At 36.9% G+C, this 25754-nt stretch overlaps 1 protein-coding gene across 1 annotated transcript; it reads right to left on the bottom strand.

The window, feature by feature from the left end:
• Positions 1–799: 799 nt before the first annotated feature.
• On the bottom strand, positions 800–22348 carry dcp2 (decapping mRNA 2). Its single transcript, XM_059358276.1, has 11 exons — positions 22078–22348; positions 17021–17172; positions 15762–15889; positions 13482–13580; positions 11902–12054; positions 11696–11808; positions 9168–9260; positions 5147–5249; positions 4019–4117; positions 3723–3774; positions 800–2558 (listed from the first exon to the last, which is right to left on the bottom strand). Exons 1-11 carry the CDS (start codon positions 22143–22145, stop codon positions 2428–2430), a joined length of 1191 nt encoding a protein of 396 aa, XP_059214259.1. The 5' UTR covers positions 22146–22348; the 3' UTR covers positions 800–2427.
• Positions 22349–25754: the final 3406 nt, after the last annotated feature.

Genomic DNA, 25754 nt, shown 5'->3' with positions numbered 1-25754 from the left:
ATATCCTGTACATTTGGTGGAAAGACTCCTGTAAGTTTATTAGAGCTGCCAGAGCAGCTTGAAGGTCCGACGCATGGAAATAATCCCACGTTTATTTTCCTGTACTGGAGCATGTATGTGACGTAAATGCGTACGTGACGTGAACAGATCTGAGCAGTTTTGCGTCTTGTCAGTGTGGACGGACACGCTACGGTGGAGGGGATTCAACTTTTCCACTTTGGAAGGTGGTTTCAGATTTTTGCATTTTGAAGCCCCAAAAACGCCGTCACCGTCTAAACAAAAGGCACTTCCGATAAAATATTTTGTTGTTTTTTCGTTGTTATCGGGGCCTGAACCTTCCTTTTTTTTTTTCGAGGGGTTGTGGGCAGTGGATGTTTAAGGGGATATATATATATATATATACACACACACATACATGGCAAAATTATGCATAAAACATACTTTTATAAAACAATTCATTTCAATAACCTAACATTTACTGGAGTTGTTCAGCAATGTTGATGGGGAAAAGGGTTCATGACCATCATAATCTGGGGATTTTTACTCTGTAAACTTCAGCCCTTGACCTCAGCATAATTATAATCCCCATTGTAAACCTAATTTAAAGTGTTTATTCTTCTTATAGAGCCTTTCTTGAAATCGTCTATTTAACAAGACGCATTTGATCTCTGTTACCTTCAATAGCATGTTTCCCTGCTTCTAATTCTGATGTGTAAAGTGTAACAGGGGAATAACTTACATTTATTACAGAAAACACATTTGCAAATTCATAATTCATGTCAACAAATTAACAGCCAGAGTGGAAAAAACAGACTTTATTAATATTCACATTTTATGTCAAAAGACTAGACAACTTGAGATCACCATCTGTATTCCTGACAAAGAACCCCCGGTGAAAATCACAAAAAAAAGAGAGCTCACATCCAGATTTAGTTATCTCACAAGTACGTATAAGATAATCCCCTGAAAAAATATAAATTGTTTGACTGTGGGTTGAACATCAATAAAAATGGCCTTTGTTAATGTTTTCAGCTCTAGTGGCAAGAAATCCTTTAATGTAGCCCTTTGGGAGAATAACTCACAGTAGTCTAACGCAATGGTCCCTCCAGCATGCACAAAACTCAAGTGTCTGTTAGCTACTAAAGTGTATCAACAAAACACTATAGCATCTAACACGTGTATCATGAAGAACATGGTTGAAAACTTCTGATCTACAAAACCTCAACATGAATTTAAACGTGTAAACCCTGAAATCTGCAGGGAAGAACAGCCTGGATTGCTAAAAACCGACAAATACACAACAGGGATGTGTGTCACTTTAAGGCAAATCACATCTATTTATGGAAGTTTGTGGGTAAAACTATGAAAATTAGATGTATTATCCTTTTGTGTGGGCATACTTAAAATGTTAAAATCCAGTTTTCACATATGATATAAAATGCACAATTACTGTCAAAATCACACTGGCAATGAAAACTACATAGACCAGTGTTTCAGTGTGCTGCTGGACACAACACCACCAAGATATGAATGAAAGTCAATGTGAAATACAGAATGTGAAATTGACTTTGGTTTGCAATTTCATTTTTAGGTTCATGTTGTCCATTTTGTGCATATTTGAGAATACAGTATTCTATTTGCATTTCAATTGGAATTGCAATTACCAAGAAGGCTGCAACCTGTCAACCAATTAATTTATTATCTTTTTGTCACATCAGTGAGATATATTTACACTTTGGAGTATAATGAAAGTTATATGCCAATTTCATTTCAATTTGGAATTTTTCTGGCCCGATTATCAATTTTTCAAATGAATCTTGTGAATTCATCTTAATATTGGCAGCCACAGAATTCCATACAACAAAGTGAAAAGTGTATTGAAAGAGGTGCAACTCGCACAGGTGAAGCCCACTTTTTCTCCCATTCCCAAGATACTTTTTTATTGATTAAATTAATCATTATATTCTATGTTCCTGGATAAAATTTGATGTAATTTTGGTAATAAAGGAAATGGAGAAAATGATTAAGACCAAAATTATTACCTCTTAAAATCAGTATATAACATGAGCAATAACATATCACAGACTTTGTTTTCTTTTAGCATATTACTGTAACAACTCGTATGTGCTTAGAATCCATTATGTTCTCAAAACCTTTTAGAGCAGTCCTCTCCATGATCTGTGTGTTGTCTCCCACAGACTGAATTGTGAATTTAGGTATTCAAAGAACAAGTTAGGATTCCACCTTGGACAGATGGATGTTAGGTGAACATCCCTTTAAGCTGATTTGTTGGATGAGAAAAGAAGAGCGACTCCCCTATGTGTGTTCATGACAAGCAAGAAGGAAAAGGGCAGTAACATCCTTGTCTGGACTACAAGATAAGACAGTCTGTTTGATGCTGATAGGCACAGAGCTTCATCAGCCATGTCAGTAGTCAAAACATTTCATGATGGCATCTCTGTCAAATCTGAAATTAAGGAAAGCCTTGGAGGACAGCAGGTGCTCAGAGTCTCTGCTCTGGAGTGTCTGGTGACCGTTGGAGCTGCCCGGAGCCAACTCTGTGAAAAGAAAGCTCAGTTATATGTTCCACAGTGCAAAAAAGGTGTGTCTAAAAACACTAAATCTGAGGGAAATGATCTTGCTGCATGGACAGATAATTTCACTTGACAAGATTTCTTAAATTAAGATGATTAAATGCATGTTGAACGCTTAAAATAAGAAATCTCTTAATAATAATCCAGGCCATTCCTTAATCCACCCTGATGGAACACCCCTCAGGTAGAGCGCATACCACAGAGGCTTGGAGCGCTTTCCTGCATGTCTTCCCCTTTCACTCTAAATATCTCTATCAATAAAGCTATAAAAAATATCTTTAATCCTCTGGGGTCTATGATCACGCTGGCGTGATCAGATAACGTGGCTTTTTTTAAAGCGGCGTAACAAAAAAAAAACGAGGTCGAGGGGAGCGCTGCTGTCGACTTCACTCCAAATTACAGGCTTTAATAGTACAAAAATATTTATTCAAGTGTAAAAGTAGGCTGAGACGAGGCGGGTGTGGCATTTTGTAAAAATGGAAAAAAGGGGTCTAATCATCTAACACTGTTCCTATAAATAAACATGTTTTTATGGTAATTTTTTATGTGTAGTTGTATTATTTTTGAATTGTACCTTGATATGTTTATATTTGTAACCTATGTTTACAGGTCTTAAACAGTTCATTGAGCATATTTGTGGTTTTTAGTGTCATAAATAGTAAAATTTTAATTCAGATTTCATGATTTTTGTGCATTTTTGGGCTTGATATGTTCATAAAGTTGAAAAGGTGGGTTAAGGTGAAAAAATAATTGTCAGATCATGTTGAAGTTGTGCTGAGAAAGTACCAAATGCCAAACATGGTATTCAAATGTCAACGGAACTGTTCCTTTAGTTTAGCAATTTTTCACACACACGTCATTTCTTCTGCAATAAAATCTCTGGTATTTCACCCTGTAATTGTTCTAGTAACTTTACATGTTGGTCTCATAAAAAATAAAGTTTTTCTGTAAAGGTATCTGCCAACACCCATTGACACATCTGTCACTATTCCTACATGGTTCAACTGCAAATTCAATGCTGTCACATTAACAGATACAGTGCCAATAAAATACCTAAAAATATTATATTCAGCCGAGTCATCTTAGCAAGTAGGTGAAGAATCAAAGTCAGACATGTACAAACCATACCTCTCTCAAAACTGTCTTGTAGTCTTCTGGGTTGCAGTCTTTTATCTTCTTTCTGTAGAGAAAGTGTAGGACTGCACTGTAAATAAACCGTCACATACAAAGCAGTATCCAAACCTAAATCAATATTTTTTAAATTCTACATACAGTGGATTTAAACCTGGTCTAAGACCCATGGGCTAAAATAGTACAATATTAAGGTAATTAAATGTCACTTTTTACCTGGAACTGGACTGGTATTGTGGTTTGAACTATTTTTTTCTTTTTCCAAAGGATAAAATAGACACATGGTCACTTACTAATATGGTTTTCATCTGCTGGTTGCTGGCTCCATTGTCATTGGCTCCTTTCTTTACATAAGATGAGTCCTTCTTACCATTTCCCTTCACATTTGGGTTCTACAGAGCAAAGAACAGAAGTTAAGGTAAGGTTATTGAGGTGTACCAACCCTGTTTTGTGCCACTGACCGATCAGAAAAGCAGGCTTTACCTACACTGCCCTACAAAGTCTAACTGCAGTAACTAGGCAAAAGGTAAAACTGAGAAAAACTGCTTTAAAGGTTTTCAACCTGTTGTAACTGGCCAGCCAAATGGGTTATAGGTAGATAAGTGATATGACACTTTTTTCGACATGTATTGATGATGTAATTTTATGCTCAAAAGTCATGATGATTTATTTGACCTTTGACCCCAAAACATAGTTACTGCATTGCTGTAAAAGGTTCTAATAGTGATGGAAAAACAGAGTGCAGTAACTATAATGTTGTTGTCTTCTTTCAGCTTTTATGTATATTTGGTTTTCAGTGAATAAACATTTTCAAATGTGTTTTGTAAAGTAATGTTATATTTTAGCTTTACTAAAATTTTATCTCACTTTTTTTTACTTTTAATCACTATCTAGATAATAATTTTCCCTATCAAATAAACTTATCATTTCTATTATTTTTCTGTTTAAATTAGTATATATATCCAAAACTTGCCCTCAATTATTCCTCGAGTTAAAGGGTAAATGAAAAGAATGAACATCCAATTGGTTCTCCCCCTTGCCCTTACATCCAGAGATTTCTCGGATTCTCTGAACCTTTTACCAGTCTCAATGGTCTTTTAAATGCCACGTCTTAACTTTTAAAAAATATGTTATGATTCGGTCATTAAATGTGATTGCATCCAATTCAGAATAAGTATAAAAATCCAAATTTTAAGGTAAGACAATAAATATATTTTTTACATTTAAAAAATAAATACATTTTATAGTTTTACACTTATAGTATATGTTACAAGTTTTTATATATATGTATATATATATATATATATATATATATATATATGTATATAAAGAGTAATGATGAACTTGTAACATGTACTATAAGTGTAAAACACTGTTGTTACATAATGTTCGACAGTAGCAGAATAAGAGTCTTTTCTTACCTGGTTGAGCTCATACTGGCTCAGCTGGCTCAGAGCCTTCTGCTGCTTGTGTTTTGTCCAGCCGTCTCCTGGGAATCCATCAGTGAGGCGGTGGGATTTTGACCTAAAAGATGTGAGGGAAGAACCACAGTGGTTCACTTATATTGAACAGGGTTGATTGTCAACTGTTGGTGGCCCAGAAGGAAAAAGGTTTTATGAATAGAGCAGCTCTCCAGCTGTTATGACATCTATCCCAGTGGGGTTTTCTGTCTTTACTGATCAAACCAAGGCTCACACTGCCTTTTGAACAAAGTACAAACCAAGGGAACCCCAAACATACAGCTATTTGTGGCAAGTGCACTTAAATTCACGTTGATTGGGATGCCTTAAGGAAAATCATGAAAACCTGGCGTGAATACAGTTTGATACATGAGGCAGACAAAAAGTGCATTGGATTAGAATGCTGACTGCACCTTAATGGAAGGTGGATACAAGACATAAAACTTAAATATCAGTGGGTAGTGGGGCGGATTAGCTGAACAATCGTTCACTTTGTGATAAAAGCATGAAATTTGGTAGATGTGTTGGTGAATATGTTTCGAACAAATCTGGATATTGGGCCACCTCAAAAGCGCCCCCTAGTGGCCGTGGCAGGCATTTGTTATACAAATAAATCAATGATGAATAAAAACTGCCTTTTTAATAATACCAACTGGTGATGAATTGTATATTGTTGGAAAGCCTGATTAGTCACCTTTACAATGAGGTACAGCTTGTAAGGATCGTGCATTCATGGAATGAGCAACGGGGCTAAACGTGTGGGTAGCACCCCCCAAAAATGTGCATCCCCTGTGGGGCGGATTAGCTCAATAAATCACAAGAATTGTTTATTTTGTGATAGAAGCACACAATTTGGTGGATGTGTTGGTGGATATGTTTCACACAAATCTGTATATTAGGCCATCGCAAATTCACCCCCTAGTGGCCATAGCAGTCATTTTCTTCATTAAAATTACAAAAAATATTAAAATTATTTCTTAAAATATTAAAAAAATTTAAACTAAATATACAAACGTAAATTAAAAAATGTTAATACACATATTAAATTAACAAAAATCCAGTTAGACACTCTTTCAGTTATTTTTCCTGTCCCACCACATTCGGGCTAGCCATCGAGCTAGCTAGCAAATGAGCTAGCTAGCATTTGCTTCCTGGGACAAGCAGTGCAGTGGACTGTCCATCAAGGTATGTCTAAATATTTTATTTCACCTGTTATAATTATGAATAAAATATGCTATGAACATCATAAAGGCTAAAGAGAAAAACAATCATCATGGGCCTTGGCGGAAAAGTAAATTAGCAAGATATCAAAAATAGGTACTTAAGCTAGCTAGTTAGCTTGGAACATGTATCAGTGGCTGTTGGGTGTGAAAGCTTAATAAGACACTGTTAAATTATGTCCTGTGGAATGTGGACATCCCTCTCTGCACACACACACACACACACACACAGGCACACACACACACTATATGTAATGTCTCCTTTGCCCCTGTGGTTCTTTTTTTCTTTTTTTAAATGTATTTTATAACTCCATCACAGTTAGTCAGGCGGCTTCGGACCAGATTTGAGAAGAAAGGGACACGCCGGACAAAAGCACCAAAATTTTTCCACATGCTCTCTATCACCAAAGGTTTCAACTTTTGGTAGGAGCCACTTCATCAAGATTGCAGATAGGAGACGGCAGCCATATAAGCCATAAGCCATAAGTCTATGAGAACCAATATATCTTCCAAGCCACTTAGAAGGTCAATCTTGGTGTCAAAATATACATTTTCTGGGTCAAAGAATCATTTAAAGCTATTGACAATATCACTGGATGACTCACTGTAAATCATTTGTTGATCAAGATCTGACATGAGATGAAAGCGTACCCTTGATTTTTTTGAGCAGTGTACATGGCAGCTAATCCACACTCTCCCGTGAACATTCATTCCAAACAGTTTCAACTCAGGATACCCTGCTGCAGCACTTGAAGCGAGTTGCCCAGTCTGAGTGAAAATGAACATATCTATTTGATCAAATAATCATCTAGTGATATTCTCAATATCTTTACATGATTCCTGGACCCAGAAAATGTATATTTTGACACCAAAATTGACCTTCTAAGTGGCTTGGAAGATATAGCATTTCTCATAGACTTTATATGGCTGCCATCACTGCAATCTTGATGAAGTGGCTCCTACTAAAAATTGAAACCTATAATGATAGAGAGTTTGTGGAAAAAATGTGGTGCTTTTGTCCGGCGTGTCCCCTTTATTTTCCCCTTTATCCCCCGCTTTTAAATGGCCATTTTTAAAAATGGCCGCTGTTAAATGGCCATTTTAAAAAATGGCCGCCACAGCCATCAGAATTTTTTTTTGCGATGGCCCAATATCCAGATTCATTAAAAATGTATTCAGCATTGAGTGTACCAAATTTGATGCTTTTATCACAAAATGAACGATTGTTCAGCTAATCCACCCCACTACACAGGGGATGCACATTTTTGGGGGGTGCTACCCACACGTTTAGCCCCGTTGCTCATTCTATGAATGCACGATCCTTACAAGCTGTACCTCGTTGTAAAGGTGACTAATCAGGCTTTCCAACAATATACAATTCATCACCAGTTGGTATTATTAAAAGGGCAGTTTTTATTCATCATTGATTTATTCGTATAACAAATGCCTGCCACGGCCACTAGGGGGCGCTTTTGAGGTGGCCCAATATCCAGATTTGTTCGAAACATATTCACCAACACATCTACCAAATTTCATGCTTTTATCACAAAGTGAACGATTGTTGTAAAATAATGAGCTAATCCGCCCCACTAGGGAAAGTTCCATAGGTGCAGAAGGTCAAAATAATTACTATATGCTCTGTGTCTGTACCTACACCAGAACTGTGTAGTAGGCTGCTTATAGGACAACTCAAATTCAAAAAGTTTGGGACATTTTGCACAACATGAATAAAACCTGTGCCATAATTTCAAAAAATATATGCTAATTCTGAATTTGAGGCCAGTAACACATTTCAAAATAGGACGGGAGCAACAAAAGACTTTGAAAGTTGTCGAACACTCAAGACACCTTGTTGGAACAATCCTTGGGGACAGGTTAACTGGAAACAGGGACTAGGATCATGACTGGCTATGAATGGAGCATCTTCCAAAGGCCGTTTCCAAGCAATGATGGAGTGAGGTTCACCACTTTGTCAAAAACGGAAAATAACAGTTTAGGAACAACATTTTTCAGACTTCCGGTGCGGCGAGGAGACGAGCAGCAGGAGAGTCATTGAGCTCCCAGAGAAGCCTGACTTCATCCCCATTTTAAAAAGGAATTTATACAATGATTTTCTTTAAATGCAAATACATTTATAACTTTTATATGATGAGATTTTCTGGATATTTTTTATATGATATTTGGTAACTTCAGTGGATATCAAAATGGGGGGGCGGGATATTTCGAGAAAAAAGTTGCAAATTTACTAGATTAAAGTGGCAAATATACAAGAAAAAAAAAGCGCAGTTTTAAGAGATTTAAAATGGCGAATCTGTGTGAAAAAAGTCACAGATTTTTGAGAAAGTAGTGGAAAAAAAAGCAACTTTTTTCTCGCAGATTCACCACTTTAAATCTCATATATCTGTGCATTTTTTTCTCGTAGATTTGCCACTTTAATCTCGTAAACTTATTTCTCAAAAATATTACCCCCCTCCCCCGGGTCCGTAGGTTTTTTTTACACAATCTGACAGTATGTAAAGTCCTCCAATATTCTCTAGGGTTGAAATTTGGAATTTGCAAGTATTTCAATGAGTGCCCTATTAAGGGTTAAAATTGTAGACCATTCATTTATTTGTCAGTGGGAAAATTAAGCAAAAATTGCAAAATCAGCAGGGGATCAAATCGTTATTTCCCTGCCCTGGCGGAGGACTGTGCTCTCCCAGTGCCCTTCTGCTTTGAGAAGTGGCAGCAAGTTTTACTGAGGACTGATGAAGTGTCTTTACCGAGCGTTGTCTGAAGGTTTGCCTGGAGTATTGCTGTCCTCATCGCTGTCCGTTGACTCGCCTTTCAGCTTGCTGATCCATTCTCGCAGCGGTCTGTGCAGGTGGAACAGGAAGTGTGCCGTCAGTACCAGTAAATTAGCATATTAAGGCTAAATCACATATTCAAGTTGAAACATACAAAAATTCTCAGCATTGAGGGAGCCTCACATGGTTATTTTTATACTAAACTTTTTGACTCAGAGCTGTCGTTTGACTCACAGGTAACCAAGGTATTGCAATCCTGTTTTGGGCAGCTGAGACAGCTAAGAGGAAAGAGAGGAAAGAATCCTTTCTTTCCACTCTTCCACCGACCTGGAGGAGGTTGTCCATGCTTTTATCTCTTCAAAATTCGACTACTGTTTTTTTTTTTTTGGTCGTTTGTTTGTCTGTCTGTTTTCGCCGTGTGGCTTTGTACTGGTGTATCGTTGTTTTCATTTTTGTTGTTGAGGTTATCCTTTATATTATTCTTTGTATGCTATTTGTGTGTACATTATGTCTAATATGTAAATATGTTTCTGAGTCTTTGTTGTCTAGAATTGTGTTTTAGTGTTTTGTTTTCATATTGTGGCTCCTAAAAGTAATCCACTGTTCTTTTCTTTGTTTATTCGTTAATAAAAAAAAAAATAATAATAATAAAAATAAAAATAAAAATTCGACTACTGTAATGCCCTGTACTCTAGGATTAACAAAGGAAACATCCGTAGACTACAACTAATACAGAATGCTACTGCCAGGCTTTTAACAGGTCCAAAGAGAAGTGACCACATCTCTCCAACCCTTGCTGCTCTCTACTGGCTGCCTGGGAGTTTTATAATTGATTTTAAGATTTTATGACTTGTTTTTAAAGCCCTGAATGGTCAGGCTCCTGCCTATATCCATGACATGCCTTTACCCTACGTCTGAACACTGCCTGAGATCCTGTGGCCCAGCTTTGCTTCTGGTCCCGAGGTCCCGTCTCATTAGAAAAGGTGATTGGGCTTTCGCTGTCCGTGCTCCACAGCTGTGGAACTCCCTGCCCGGAGATCTCAGGCAGACAAGCTCAGTGGCTTCTTTTAAATCTCTTCTAAAGACCCACTTTTATCCATTGGCCTTCTCTTAATTTCCTTTTATTATCGTTGTACGATTACCTGCTTGTGAATGGTGATTGTAAATTTTAATTTTTTTAAGTCCAATGTGATTTCTTCTTGTTGTTTTATTTTGTTGACATGTTTTATTTCTGTTGTACAGCACCTTGTAACTTGTTTTGGAAAGGGGCTATATAAATAAAGTTATTATTATTATTCAAACAAACAAGATAAAGCAGATTATATAGGGAGCTACACAGGTATTGCTCGGCTTGTTGTTGAACTTTGGACAGAGTCAGGTTGGTGGGTCTCCTGCTTCTAGTCTTTACCTCGGCTAGCATTCCCTTCCTATCATGTCAACTAGGTTTGGACTGATGTACAATGCTCTCGTTGATCCACAATGGCTGACAGTCATTAACCACTGAGCCCCACCTCAGGCCTGGTAACAATTAAATTGAAATGTATAAAGTTGGCAGTTTGCAGTTGAGGTCTGATGGTTAATAAACACATCATTTTATTGAAGGCCCTTATAAATTCTGGGGTGGGTGCATATTAAATAATCCATGCATCACTCAATTGCCTAAGGAAAGACCGGATGAGTAGGCGAGGATGAGCTGTGAATCAAGGTTAGTAGTTAGAAGAATAGTTTTGGATTTTTTATAAGTCTTAGTTTTGTTGTGAATTTTTGTTTTCAAATTCAGTTAGTTTTAATTCGTTTTTAGAGTGAGTTTGCTAGTTTTAGTTTAGTTTTTGAAAATGCTTAGTTTTAGTTGTATTAGTTCTAGTTTTTTTGTGATGGGCTATGTGTTGGGTGTGAGATTCAAAGAGGTCATAATACATTTTGACTTCATTTCCTTTGGTTTATCCATCTCAGCCCCAATAAGGTTATTAACTCTTACAGTTCCGGGTGTTTTACATGTTGGTTGGAGTGTAAACATCCCAGTCTCAGTAAACATATTTACCATGTGTTCCTGCATGTTCACTAACAGAATCCTCTTTCCAATAGAACACTGGATTATGTATGAAAAAAGTTGACAAAGACGAAAACGAAAGACATTTTCACTATAATTTTAGTTTGTTTTGTAACCACACAATATAGTTTCAGGTAGTTATCTTTTTTTTTTAACTCGTTTTTATTTTTTATTTCAGTTAACAAAAATGTTTTTTCAATTCTAGTTTTCATTATTTCGTTCCTTGCTGTAAATAGGCTCATAGTCAAAAAAAAAAACATCAATTTCAAGCATTTCTCTGCTGAGTACTTCAGATGGCTGTTTATGAGAATAGCAGTTATGCCATTGAAGAGCAGCCTGGTGGGTTTTTGATTTGTCCTTTTTCTTAAAATGAGTCTTTAAAATATTACTTTAATATAAAAATATGGGTAATTCAGTGAAGAAAATCATAATTAGCGACCATCCCCATACGTACCTTATGAATGGAATGGCCATGAAAAACCTGTTTGGTGCAAGTCCAAGTTTAGACTTTGGGGTCATGTCATTCCTGTGACATGGCAGCTTCTCAATAGGAAACCATTCGATGTTCTACAAGAACAGAAGAACAAGAATTTGAAATGTTTCTGTCCAACAGAAAAACACGTGAAAAAGATATGAAAACATGTGAGGAAAGAACCCTACCCTGATTTCTTTCCTTGTTTTGGGGTTGAATTTGGTGTCCTTTGACACTCCTGGTATGATGTAGAGCCGTACTACCTGGTCAGTGATTTTCTGCTCTATGTACATGTCTTTGCAGATACGATTCTTGATGTCAAAACCCGTCTCCTCCATCACCTGGAAAACACCCAGTATTTTAAACAATGAACTACGGACATTTATTATAAATGGCCAAAATTTCCACACACACAATGCAAAGATAACTCAAGGGATCGGGACTAAACAGCTGTGTAGCCTTAAGAAAATCTTATTAGTGAGTAGGGCTGCACGATTATGGCAAAAATAATAATCACGATTATTTTGATCAATATTGTAATTACAATTATTAAGCACGATTATTCATCATGTTAAGGAAAACATCTGTATTTTTATTGCACTACTTTTAAACAAACAACAGGAACAGTTTTTATTGTGTGTACAGAGTGTCTGGTGCTTGTTGTAAACAAAAAGAGATCGCTAAGTTTCTAGCGTAAGGGTTTCCCATTAATTATATAAAGTTATTTTGTGTTGTGTTGTCGTTACCTCAGCAGAGTGTCTGTCAGTCTGAACCAGACCCACCTTTCACATTTAGCTCTCAAAGTGGACAAGATTGATCACATTGTAATTAAAAATGTACAGCTTTTTCTCCCCCTAGATGGTTATTTTTTATTGTTTGCTAATACTCAGAGTCAAGAGTATTTTTGGTCTTTGGCAACTGTTGAGATTTGCACTTAAGATTTAAGATTGAATTACTTTTATCAATCCCAGAATTTAATCTCTGCATTGAACCCATCTTTTTTTTTACACACAAGTGAACACACCATGCAAGGAGGAGCATAGGTGCCTTGCTCAAAGGTCAGTCCTTGACCTGTCAGTCCTGTGATTTGAACCGCCGACCCTCCGGTAACAAGCCCAATTTCTACTCCATTTTATATTCATGATTGTTTTTTATTTTGTTTAATATTTTTTTTATTTATACAGACTTATACAGAAATCATATTTCCTAGATATTTTTCAGTCATTTGTAATATCGTCAAGAATATTGTTGTTGCAAAAATACCCTGAAATATCATGATAATCTTTTAGGGCCATATCGCCCACCCCTAATTTGAAGTAAATTTTTTTCCAGCTATTTCTGTTGTGTCTATGTGCTTTGGACATTACAATGATACTTAACAGTGAGTGGGAGTTGCATGTATTTTTAAAACTTGTATGTCTTTATTTATTGTAGTTTTCACGGTGTCTGCTGAAGTACAGAGAGAGAGAGAGAGAGAGAGAGAGAGAGAGAGAGAGAGAGAGAGAGAGAGAGAGAGAGAGAGAGAGAGAGAGAGAGAGAGAGAGAGAGAGAGAGAGAGAGAGAGAGAGAGAGAGAGAGAGAGAGAGAAAATAAACCTTCTTAATAAGACATCTGTAAGAATCATGGCCGTTCATTTCGTTGGACCGGTGTAATTACAATTGGAGTGTGTGACTTTTTTTGGTCAGGCAGTGTATATGGATTTTATTTCTTTCAGTTACCATTTCTTTCAGTTGAATAGCAAAAAAAATAAAAAATAAAAAAGACTTACTTCACGAACTGCACAGTCATGAGGAGCTTCATCCTCATTCACTTTCCCCTTTGGAAATCCCCAGCCTGACTTTGCAAGGTAGCCCTGAACAAGCAGTGCCTGAAGAGAAAAGATGCAGCACATGTAGTGGCTTTAGATTAGATTATACTTTATTGATCCCACAACGGGGAAATTCACTTGTCACAGCAGCAAAAACAGAAGCAAAAGGTGTGAATATACACTACCGGTCAAAAGTTTTAGAACACCCCAATTTTTCCAGTTTTTTTATTGAAATTCAAGCAGTTCAAGTCAAATGAACAGCTTGAAAGGGTAAAAAGGTAAGTGGTGAACTGCCAGAGGTAAATAAAAAAAGGTAAGCTTAACCAAAACTGAAAAATAATGTTCATTTCAGAATTATACAAGTAGGCCTTTTTCAGGGAACAAGAAATGGGTTAGCAACTTAACTCTATGGAGTCTTGGGCTATTTTGTCCATTTTTGAATTCTTTTCATGTCTTTGTAAGTCATTTTGTGTCTTTTTTTAGTCATTTTGTGTCTTTTTGGTCATTTTGTGTCTTTTTTTAGTCCTTTAGTCCAACATAAAATGTGATTTTGAATCTTTTTTTAACTTTCAAAACACTATCATGCTCAATAAAGAATTTTAAATGTTGCAAATGTGCATTAATTTCAGAGTACACTGAGACATTAAACTGCATAATTTTCATTTAAATTCTGGAAAAGTTGGTGTGTTCTAAAACTTTTGACCAGTAGTGTAAATTACGGAGAAAAAAGGAGTAGTTTGAATGAAAAATGTTTAAAAACATGTTAAGAAAAATGTTTACTCAAGAACATTATGTGAACACAGTTGAGGGATGTGTCATGACTGGCTCCACATCAAAAATATCAAAGTAGAGGATAGATAAAAAATTTCCTTTTCAAACGAATTTGGTAAGGTTGGTGAAATTCTATGTTTTCACTCATTCATTAACACTATACTGAAATCCATCAAGGTTTTTTGCTTAGAATTCCATTTTCATTTTTGGAATATATGATTTTACCTTTTCATATCTCGATAACTATTACTCAGTTCCACATAGGATTACCTTCCATTAATAATTTGATTGAAATCCTTTATCTAAAATCCAAAATGTGTCTGATTTGACAGATTATGTCTGAGCAGTTTGTTTGAATGCTTGTGTAAAAAGGTCGAGAAAAGACCAAAAATATTTTTAGGAAGTTTAAAAAAAAAAATCTGATTTACGATAACAAATATAGATTTTAGGAGTCAGAGCTGTTGTTTGTTGTGTTGTGTAAACAGTGGTGTCAGTTAGATTTGGTTAACTCACAGGTATGGAATATTAAATTACCCATATTAACCTTTCTTAACCTAGGTGTGCATAAACTACAGTTTCTTTTTAAATACAATCGTGTAAAATTATTGGTTTATCAAAATTGTTATTGGCTTTAACAAGCAGGTAATCATCATGTGTATGGGCTGAAAACATCTATATCATGCCATGAGTAACCATATTTCAATAAAAGGAGTGTTTAACTGAAATCCACCTGATTGAGCCATGTCTACCACTTAGCTGAGGTATGTTTTTCTAAAAAAAATCAGCTAGACGTCACTGTGTCTTTAAATAGTTTGCCTCTTAGTCCCGCCTCCAACCAGGAAATCAGAAACAAGAAAATCACTGGTGAAATTTTGAAAGGTAGGTCATTTTTTTTTTACATATCATACTGAACAGAATAAGGTTAAACGATTCCACAAAAAAAACCTGTAATGAATGTATAATATATTTTTTTAGACTATCTCAACCAAACGGTTGATTTGGCGCTTTATGGTTAACTTAATGTCATTATAACGAACTATGTGCTATGAAATCATAACTTCTGATCATTCATTGCTGTAAATATGAAACATTTCATGTTATTCCATCATAAATATGCTGAAATAATTAATTAAGTATGTCGTTTTTGTCACTTTCTGAGATGATTTCCAAGTAAATATGGTAATTATATAGAATAAATATGTGGAAATTATGACTATCACAACTAATTCCATTTTTTTAAATGACAGATGCTGGTATACCAATATTTTTACCATTGTAAGAGAATGTGGTTTGTATTTTTTTTTAAATTGGTTTTACAATTACTAGATGGATACAAAAAGGGGCTAAAGGGTTAAGTACAATGTCAACATCAGAGAGAAATGAAGAAAATATATTATATGTCTTTAGATGATTTCAGAATACTATGTTAGTAAAGCTGGAGTGTATAAGTGTAAAAAAAAATCCACACACATTCTCTAGTGCTTCATCTAGGATGATTGCCCCATAAGTAGGGACACCCATCTTGTACTCCTTCCACTGTTCCAGGATCTTCTGAACGTCCTCTCCATGGGGCAAAAGAAAGGGACAGTGATGGAACAGTTTGCAGCTGTCAAGGTAAATACTGAAATCACTAAATCACATCTAACATGGGCACACATTTGGTCTATTGCTCTGAGTATGAGCCTGAATCTCAATTAATTACTAAATGTATAACATGAACCACTTCTGGTGGTCAATTTTCAATACTCTCTCTAAAATATTAATGGAGCAGACAGATCCATCCCCTCTTACTGCTCTATTTGGTGTCACCCCACAGGCTGTGAATTTAAATAATTCTAAGTCTAATGTGGTGGCCTTTGTTCAGATGGAAAGACCCTCTTCCTCCTTCATACTCCCATTGGATTAGAGATACTATGCAACATCTGAAGCTAGAAAAAATAAGATACTCTCTCCAAGGGTCTGTTTTGAAATTCTATGCAACCTGGCAGCCTTTCTTGGATTTTGTGGACCAAATGGAAGCAGAAAATGTCACCCTGTAATACATGTTAACCTCTTACTTGTAGTCTCACATATGTTCTCTCTGTCTCCATTATTTTTGTTTACGTGACTCACCCTATCAACAAGTACATTAAATCAGCTATTCTCAACCTTGGGGTCCCGACCCCAATTGGGGTCGCGAGATGATTTCTGGGGGTCGCCAAATCATTTTGGAAGTCAGCTCTGTCTCCACTGTGTTGAAGTGTTCATGTGTTTAAGTCTTTTTTGTCATTTTGTGTCTTTTTTGCTCCATTTGTGTCTTTAAGGGTCATTTTGTGTCTTTTTTTTTATAATTTTGTGGTCAATTTGTGCCTTTTTTGGTAATTTTGTGTCTTTTTTGGTCATTTTGTGTCTTTTTTTGGTCATTTTGTGTCTTTTTTTAAGTAATTTTTTTTCATTCTGAACCGTGCGTGTGAGATTGTGTTCAATGAGCAGGGGTCGCGAACAACATGCATGTTAAATTCGGGGTCGCGACGCAAAAAGGTTGAGAACTACTGCATTAAATGCCTGTCTTTGATTTAGCGGTACAGGTCTGGTGGATGGGAGGGTGGGGGGTGGCAACTAGGGATTAGTTACTGTTTGTATTTTGTATAATGTGAAAATCTCAAATAAAAAGACCTTGTTCAAAAAAATGTATAACATGAGACAAAATGATATAGTCATTTAACATCATCGTTCACAATTAAGGATATCTGCTTTGGCGAAGTCTCTTATTCCACAGTGAGGAGCTCCTGGGGTGTTCTGCATGCAGAAGTCCAGGTAGAACCAGTGGGCCAGCTCAATCTGGAAGCACACCCGGATAGCATTGTCCCTCTCCTCACTTGGGATGTGCAGAATGAACCGGCTGGAGAAACACAGGAGAGAAGATAAGAGATTCATGAGCTACAGGTGTTTTTGTGTACAAAAAAGTTTTTATATTGGTACATATCAACTAACCCAGTGGTTCTCAAATGGGGGTATGTGTACCCCTGGGGGTACGTGAGATTTTAAAATATACATTTAAAAAGTAGCATCCATGCGAAAATCCTTTAAAAATAATTATTTAATAGCCGGAAAATATAAGTTTAAGTTCATAAAGTGAATTTTATATTCAGTAGGCTATTCAATTTAATTCTCCTAAAAACCCAGAGTGTCCCCCATACCAGGATGGTTCGACCCAACCTGTCATATGCCACCTGGCATCACCTGTCAATCACTTGAAAACTCAAAGATGGAGTCTGGTTGAAGCGTAGCAGTTGTAGTTTTAAATGGTTAGATGCTCACTGTTTTACTACATTAGTTGGAATCACTAAAATCATTTGGATTTTGTATGTGTTTATCAGTTCCAAAGTATAATAAATCAGACACTGATGGCATAGCTCTCTGTTTTTAACTCTTTTTTTTTCCAACCAAAAATGCTTTGCCCTGGTTAGGGGATACTTGGCTGAAAAAATATTTCACAGGGGGTACATCACTGAAAAAAGGTTGAGAACCACTGAACTAACCTATACACCGACACCAATATGCATTTAATAGGCCAATATCTGGGAAAAATATTCATCTGGCTGTGGCTCAGTTGGGAGAGAGTTGGTTGGCCCCCAACCGAAGGATTGGTGGTTCAATCCCTGACCATGGCAGCCTACATGTCGAAGTATCCTTGAGCAAGATACTGAACCCCAAATTGCTCCCGATGTGCTGTGTTCATCGGTGTCATTCATCCAGTATGAATGTGTGTGTGAATGAGTGTAAAGCGCTTTGAGTGGTCGCAAAGCGACTAGAGCTATACTATATATCACAACGCTATATAAGTGCAGGTCCATTTACCATTTACCATCCTTGCAAAGGTATAACTGGCCTCCAAGCAAATGGCTAAGACCTACTAAGGGCTGTAAACCATTACTGGCGTTGGCAAAAGAAATGGCGCCAAATATCCAATGAGGAAGTAGTTGTTTTGTGATCAGCTTACCAATAAGAGAATTTGCCCATGACACAAAAAGCTGATACGTTTTTCTACACCCCTGTGGTTTGTCTACATAGATGTGTAATGCACACACCAGACTGAACACCTCAAAGAAGGTGGAAGGAAATGATCATAGATTTCTGCAGGTTGAAGCCCCCCTTCAGCCAGTGAATACCTGTGGGGTGGACATGGAGGTGGTGCCAAGTTATAAGTATCTAGGTGGTAAATGGTAAATGGACTGCACTTATATAGTAGCTTTTATCCAAAGCGCTTTACACTACAGACTGCACCCCTTCACCCATTCACACACACATTGATGCTGGTGGCAGAGGCTACCAGGGCACACTGGTGCCACCTGCCACCATTGAGAATTCATTCACACACCGATGAATGCAGTATCTTACCCAAGGATACTTCAACATGTAGGCTGCCATGGTCTGGGATCAAACCACCGACCTTCTGATCAATGGGGTTTACCTGGATAATAAGTTGGACTGGTCCCTAAACACAGACGCTCTCTACAAAAAGGGGCAGAGCCCCCTCTTTTTCTTCTTGAAGCTCAGATCTCTGGACATCTGTAGTAAGATGCTGCAGATGTTTTATCAGTCTGTGGTGGTAGTGTGTTGTTTTATGCTGCAGTCCAGGTAGGTTGGACGGACTGGTCTAAAGAGCTGGTTCTGTGGTCGGAGCCAGGTTGGACACACTGGAGGAGGTGGTGGAGAGATGACCTGTCAACATGTTCCAGGCTATCCTGAAATACCCAGATCATCCGCTACACAAAACCTTTATGGACCAAAAAAAAACCAGCAGTGGACGGCTCCTCTCTCTTCGTTGCAGGACGGAGAGATTCAAAAGATCCTTCTCTCCTACAGCCATCAGGCTGTCTCATTCTAACAGAGATTCTACCAGACTAACTGAATTTACCCTCAGGGATAAATACAGTAATTTTGATTTTTGATTTTGATTTTTTGACACAATAAATGGAACCATTCCTGTTCAAGGGGACCAAACACCTAAGTAGGTTCAAGTAAGGGAACAAGACCTACTGGACACATCTAGGGACTGGGAGATGCAAGTTGACCTACAACAAAAATTCTCTTTTCCACCACATATAATAACAACAACCATGGCGTGGGAGGCTGCTGTGGAGGAAGCATACGAGCCCAAACAGCTGAAGGTCCCAGTGGACGCTGGTTGGAGAGGCTTTGTAGCAACCCCAACCACCACGATTGTAAAGCAACGTGGATCTGAGGACAGGCCTTCACATGACACACACATCACATTTTATAAAATTGTGTTCTGTCTAGGTCTGTTAAAATTAATTTAGTATTATTACATAATATCTTCCCAAACTCAATAGACTACATTGTTGTCCTTTCTTCAGTTGTGGATTCATTGAACTAGCCCAGTGCCCTGTTTATCTATAATCATGTACTGCAACTAAAAGGAAGATATATTCTTTATTGATTTGCCTTACAGATCTTAAAGACTGCTGTTACTTTTTTTGTTTGTCAACATTTTATTAACAACACCTTTTGTTCCAAATATTATAATCTGATTATGTCAAACTCCAAGGACTCTGCAATAGATATATTAAACGCATGGAGAAAGGACATGCGAGAAGACATAGATGAAGCAGACTGGAGCGGGGCCTGTCTAAAAGGCCAAAAACAAACCATAAATACGCAGCTTAAATTACTACATTTTAAATGGTTGACAAGGGTTTATATAACCCCTGAAAACTTAATTGTATGTCAAGTCATATTCCTGATACATGTGCTAATAAATGCCAATATAATAAAGGTACTCTTATTCACTGTCTGTGGGAATGTTCAAAGATACAAAGATTGTGGAATGAGGTTATCAATTGTATGTCTGAGGTGTTTAGAGTCAGGATTCCCTTCTGTGCAAAACTTTGTATACTGGGAATTTATCCCAAAGATTTTAAACACACAAAGAAACAGACTAAAGTGTTAGACTTGGGACCTTTGCATGCCAGGAGAGCTATTGCCTTTAATTGGAAGAGCATGGAGGTTCCTTCTATAAAACAATTGAAAAAAGAACTATCAGAGTGCATCAGATTGGAAAGACTTACATTACCAAAGGAAAGCTGAAGGGATTTGTACACTTGTGGGAACCATATGTGAACATTATAGCATCTGGAAAATTGGGTCATGAAATTCAAATTATCTTTATTATTATAATGTGTATATGTTTACGTGTATATATGTATAAGTATGTATATGGGTGTGTTTATGAGAATATATATGTACATGTTGTTTAGCTATGCATACGTGTGCATGCAAGTGTATGTATGTGTGTGTGTAGGTCGGTGTAGGTATACATATATCATTTTGTGCAAATCTACCTGGTGTGAATGGGTGTGTGTATGAAGGTTTGGGTTCTGCTCTGCATTCTTCATGTATGTTATCATTTACTTTTGTTTGTTCGCCTTTTATTGTAAAACTTGAAAACTAATTTTTTTTTAAAACAAGAACACCTTTTGTCTTTCTTTGTCATTTGATCACCACACTAGACTTTGCACAATGTTATTTTGTATTTTTTATACATTTATGTCCTCCACCATATGGTTGCCATGGAATCATTAGTGTGTGGTCTTGTAATATCCTCTCTACATTTGATCTAGCCAGGTTAAACATGTACGTTAACCCCTGTTACACCATCAACTTTGCTCTCAGACTCAGCACAGCCGGTGTTATGTCCTTACTGGTTTCCACACTAACTGCTTACTGTACTCGTGTGTGCAGCTGTTTTCTGCCTCAGTTAGCAGATTCGTCACATATTTAATAAACATTTAACTGGCGATTTCCAGGTTGCATCTCTTTTCTACTGTGGATAATATTGTTGTAAAAGTGAACACGACATCACAGCTACCTATACATAAAAAGAAAGCATGAAAATATAATGTTTGCAAGATCGGTTAGAGCTGGATTCAATTTCACTGCGACACAATTTAATTGTTCATGAACCATCACCTCTACAAGGTAACTACCTGGAAAATATGATTAGACCAGCCTTGTTTTCTTTCATTTCTTGTTCATTTTAATGCCTGGTACAACTAAAGGTACATTTGTTTGGACAAATATAATGATAACAACAAAAATAGCTCATAAAAGTTGAATTGAAGAGCTGATATATAGACATTTTCCATGTGTTTATTGATTATAACCAAAATCATTATCAAGAAAACCATGTTAAATCTCTAGATATCAGCTCTTAAATTAAATTCTGATCAGCTATTTTTATTGTTATCATTATATTTGTCCAAACAAATGTACCTTTAGTTGTACCAGGTATTAAAATGAACAAGGAAGCAAGGAGAAAACAAGGGTGGTGTAATCATTTTTTCAATGACTGTATATGTTTATTAAATATGTGAAGAATCTGCTAAATGAGGCAGAAAACAGCTGGACACACCAGTAAGGGCACCAGTTAGTTCAGAAACCAGTAAGGACACAACACTAACCAACAGCCTCTTCCTAGTCCACTTATATGGCATCTGTGCTGTCAGACACTTGTTTGCTTGTTCCATGTGGAACATTACACACTGGTTAAAAACACGAGTGGACACTTTCTGTCCTCAGCAGCGGACAGTAGAGCAGTTACACACAGCTGCATGGCGCTAAACGCGTTTAGCCTGAAAACAATACTGAGCTAACAACTACAAGCGCGTCACGGAGGTCAGAAAGCGCTAGTTTTATTTTGGCATGAACACATTTTGCCGACATCAAAATACAGATAGGTGTCAGGTTTTATGAGGTGTAAAAGGTCGGTAAAGCGTCCTGTTACCTGCAAAGGTCGTCCAGTACACCGGTGGGGATATCCACTCTTTTTGTTTCCATGTTGGTCGAAAACATCCTGATTCTGTGTCAAAACATGCTGCTGCTAAAGCCATAAGAGCAGCAAACTACAGCCACATCTCCAATCAGTGGAGCCCCGCAAACAGCTCCCCGAAAACTATCACAATAATCCACAACAAGGAACTAGAAAGTGTCTATTGTTTATGTAGTTCTTCTTCTTCTTTTTTCTTCCAAGTCTTCTTCTTCTTCTGCTTCTTCTTCTTCTTCTTCTTCTTCTTCTTCTTCTTCTTCTTCTTCTTCTTCTTCTTTTGAGTTTTATTGGCGGTTGTCAGACCACCGTACAGGTGCATTACCGCCACCTACTGACTGGAGTGTGGAGCAGTAGATTGACAGGAAAATAATAATACTGATACTAACAAAATGAAAAAAAAAAAATTAAATAAATACAGTAATAATAATAATAAAATTAAGATAAATAAATGATTTAACAGGAAAAGGGGGAACAATAGTGTAAATAATAGCATACCGGTATGTTGAGAAATGCATTGAGGAAACCTTTAAAACTAAATTATCTGAACACAAAATCCTCACCTATTTCTCTGCGCCGATCGTTTGATGGGGAATGATGAGCAGGAGACGTCCAAGTTCTCAGTTTATCTTCATTTTATTTCAATACGTCAAGAAATGTGCAGTTACAGAATCTCTTTGTTCAATCTACACCTCCCTGAGATGACATTTGGCTGGTTAGTTCATGAAGTCTGGATGCAGTCTACTTTCCCTTGAACCCTTTTTTATATTCTAACAGAGGTTTAATAAATAATAATAATAATAATAATAATAATAATAATAATAATAAAAACTAAAGTTTAAATGGAGTCTCTAGGTGAAATTATGCCGGAGAAGTAGACGTTTGAACTTACGTTGCGAAAAATTTGTATTCCATTGAGAAAAGTAATAGCACACTGATCCCGATCAAACCACACGTTTTGATATATAATTTGTCCTGCAACTCTACAAGTTGTAGGACTAGTAGCGGGATGAAATTGCGTCCGGAAGAGGAAGAAGAAAAAATCCACAGTATAACAATAGTGGTCCCTACAGCTATTGCTGTATGGGACCAGTGCTCGGTGCGATTGCCCCGTGGCCCTAATAACTAGAAAATTTCCTCTGGGGAAATTCTGAACGGGGGCTACTGCCGGTGTGTGTACACTATGATGAGATTCTTCAGAGATTTCAAACAATTAATACTAGTAATGTTATGATACTATATTATATACAAGGAGCACACCTAACAGCAAGCATTCCTTTTCAAGTATTTATTTATACAGCAACCTATGACCTTTAACCTCAAAATGCGTGTGTGTGTGTGTGTGTGTGAAACATGTGTATCTGGAGGAATGTGTGTGTGTGTGTATGTAACTAAAATCACATAAAGTTACCTGTGTGTATGTGTGTGTGTGTGTGTGTGTGTGTGTGTGTGAAGCATGTGTATCTGGAGGAGTGTGTATGTGTGTATGTGCGTGCTTGTATCTGTAACTGTAATCAAATCAAAGGATCAAAGGCTTTGGGGTCGACCAATCAGAGCAGAGCAATCAACGGAAATTAACAGCTGTGGAATCTTCTAGCACAGTGACAGCAGCCAGAGGTGGACAGACTGGAATTTCTGGCCTCGAACAGAAAGCATTTTTGGCAAAACCATAATACCTATCATTGATCCGACTTCACTTTGAGCGTCCTGAGTTCTTCCCTAACAGCTACATATGTTTTTTGTGAAGAAAAATGAAGAAATAGCTTTGTAAGAGCGATCTGAAAAACTGTTACTGCGTTTTTAATATGACTGTCAATGGGGCTGTTGGTGCATGTTGGTGGCGCATCTGTGCGTCCTACGCCCAAACTATAACTCTGACAAAAATTCGTATCCTGTAGAGAAAAGTAATAGCACGCCGATCCCGATCAAACCGCACGTTTTGATATATAATTTGTAGTAGCAGGACGAAATTGCATCCGGAAGAGGAAGAAGAAAAAATCCACAGTATAACAATAGTGCTCGGTGCGATTGCCCCGTGGCCCTAAATAGAAGCTGGCGGTCTGAAAGCTGTTGATTTTGAGTGTTTAAATGCTGTATTAAAATGAAAGTGGCTAAAATATTTCCTGATGAACAAAAACTGTATTTGGTATTGTCTCCCCAGAGGTGTTTTCAAAAAAATGGCTGGTATAGTGTTTGTCGTTAAATGTGATTATCAGGTTGAAAAAATGCCAACCAAACTGTCCTCATTTCACAAACAGGTTTTATTATATTATTATATTGTGCCCACAAATATGGAGCCTAATGTCTATCCTTCTGCTATTGCTCTTAAATCCTTCTCTAATGTCTCCAAGCTTCCTCAAACTCTAGCCTGCCTGGTTTCCTTTTTTAAATTTTATTTTAATGAATTGAAAAAGGTTTTACATACAAACAATTGTATAAAGAACAGCAGACATGGGCTCCAATATATATGTATCATCAGAAATAAATAAATAATAAAGAATCACAGTAAATTAAGGTTATTATTAGTAATGCCAGTAAACTTAAAAGAGTAGGGAGGATCATAAATTAATTAATTAATAAAATGATAGGAAAGGGGAAAAAAACAAAAAAGGTAACAGAATGTAACAGAATGTAAATACATTATTCTTCTTTGAAAAACCTATCATATATATCTGTGAATGTAATGCTTTGTTTAGTGTCAACTAGTGTAAGGGATTTCATGTACTCTTTAAACTCATGCAAGAAACTTCTAACGTTGGGTGGAGATTTGGAGTATTTGTGTCTGTGTGTGTGAAATGTGCCATACAAAATGAATAGGTTTGTAATAAAGGTCATAAGTCATTTTCTCCATGGACAAAATACATTATCACACTTCTACAGTCAATTTAGATGTTTATCTTGATTCTACACACTATATATTGTTCAAGTTGAGTCCAGTAATTGATAGATTGGGTACAGTGGTAGAATAAATGAGTTAAGGTTTCTGGCTCCATATTGCAAAAACTGTTTTTTTTTTTTCAATATTTAAAAATTTTGAGAAATATAAATTTGTTGGATATATCGTGTGTATAATTTTGATGTGAACCTCTTTTATTTTATTGGAAATACTTCCAGTCAGTGTCAATAAAGATGTTATCCAAAAATGCTTTCTCTCGTGGAGTTATTTTCCTCTTTTCATAAAAAGTATTACGTATATGTTTGTTATTGTATTTTGAATCTATTACATCATGTCCCCCTTGGACATGTCATCAGCCGCCACAAAATCTCTTTTCACTGTTATGCCGATGACACACAGCTCTATGACAAAGCCACAGCTGCAGCCCCACCTTCATCATCATCATCATCATCATCATCTTCATCATCTTCATCAGCATCAGCATCATCCCCATCAAAACTCACCACCTGTCTGGAGGAGATAAAGGCGTGGATGGAGCATAACTTCCTCCAACTCAACAGCTCAAAAACAGAAGCCATTATGATCGGCACTCCTCATCAGACCAAGTCATCATTCATAACAAGCATCATCTTCTCTGGCCACAACATTCCCCTCTCCTCCTCCTCAGTTACTAACCTTGGGGTAAAAAAATGGACCCTCAACTCACCTTTGAGTCACAAATCAATCACATCTGCAAGACCGC

This window comes from Centropristis striata, chromosome 19 (genome assembly GCF_030273125.1).
Source record: "Centropristis striata isolate RG_2023a ecotype Rhode Island chromosome 19, C.striata_1.0, whole genome shotgun sequence".
NCBI classification, from domain to species: Eukaryota; Metazoa; Chordata; class Actinopteri; order Perciformes; family Serranidae; genus Centropristis; species Centropristis striata.
Note: the sequence above shows the minus strand (reverse complement) of the source record. Positions and strands in the feature narration are given on the sequence as shown.

Bases quoted from the DNA above. Each gene is read 5' to 3' on its own strand.
- dcp2 (XM_059358276.1), bottom strand. From the start codon at position 22,145: ATGTTTTCGACCAACATGGAAACAAAAAGAGTGGATATCCCCACCGGT. The intron at 12,055-13,481 runs GTAAGTCTTTTT...GGTGTTTTCCAG, and splicing joins ATGACTGTGCAGTTCGTGAA to GTGATGGAGGAGACGGGTTT. The intron at 9,261-11,695 runs GTACGTATGGGG...CCACCTGCACAG, and splicing joins ATGGCCATTCCATTCATAAG to ACCGCTGCGAGAATGGATCA.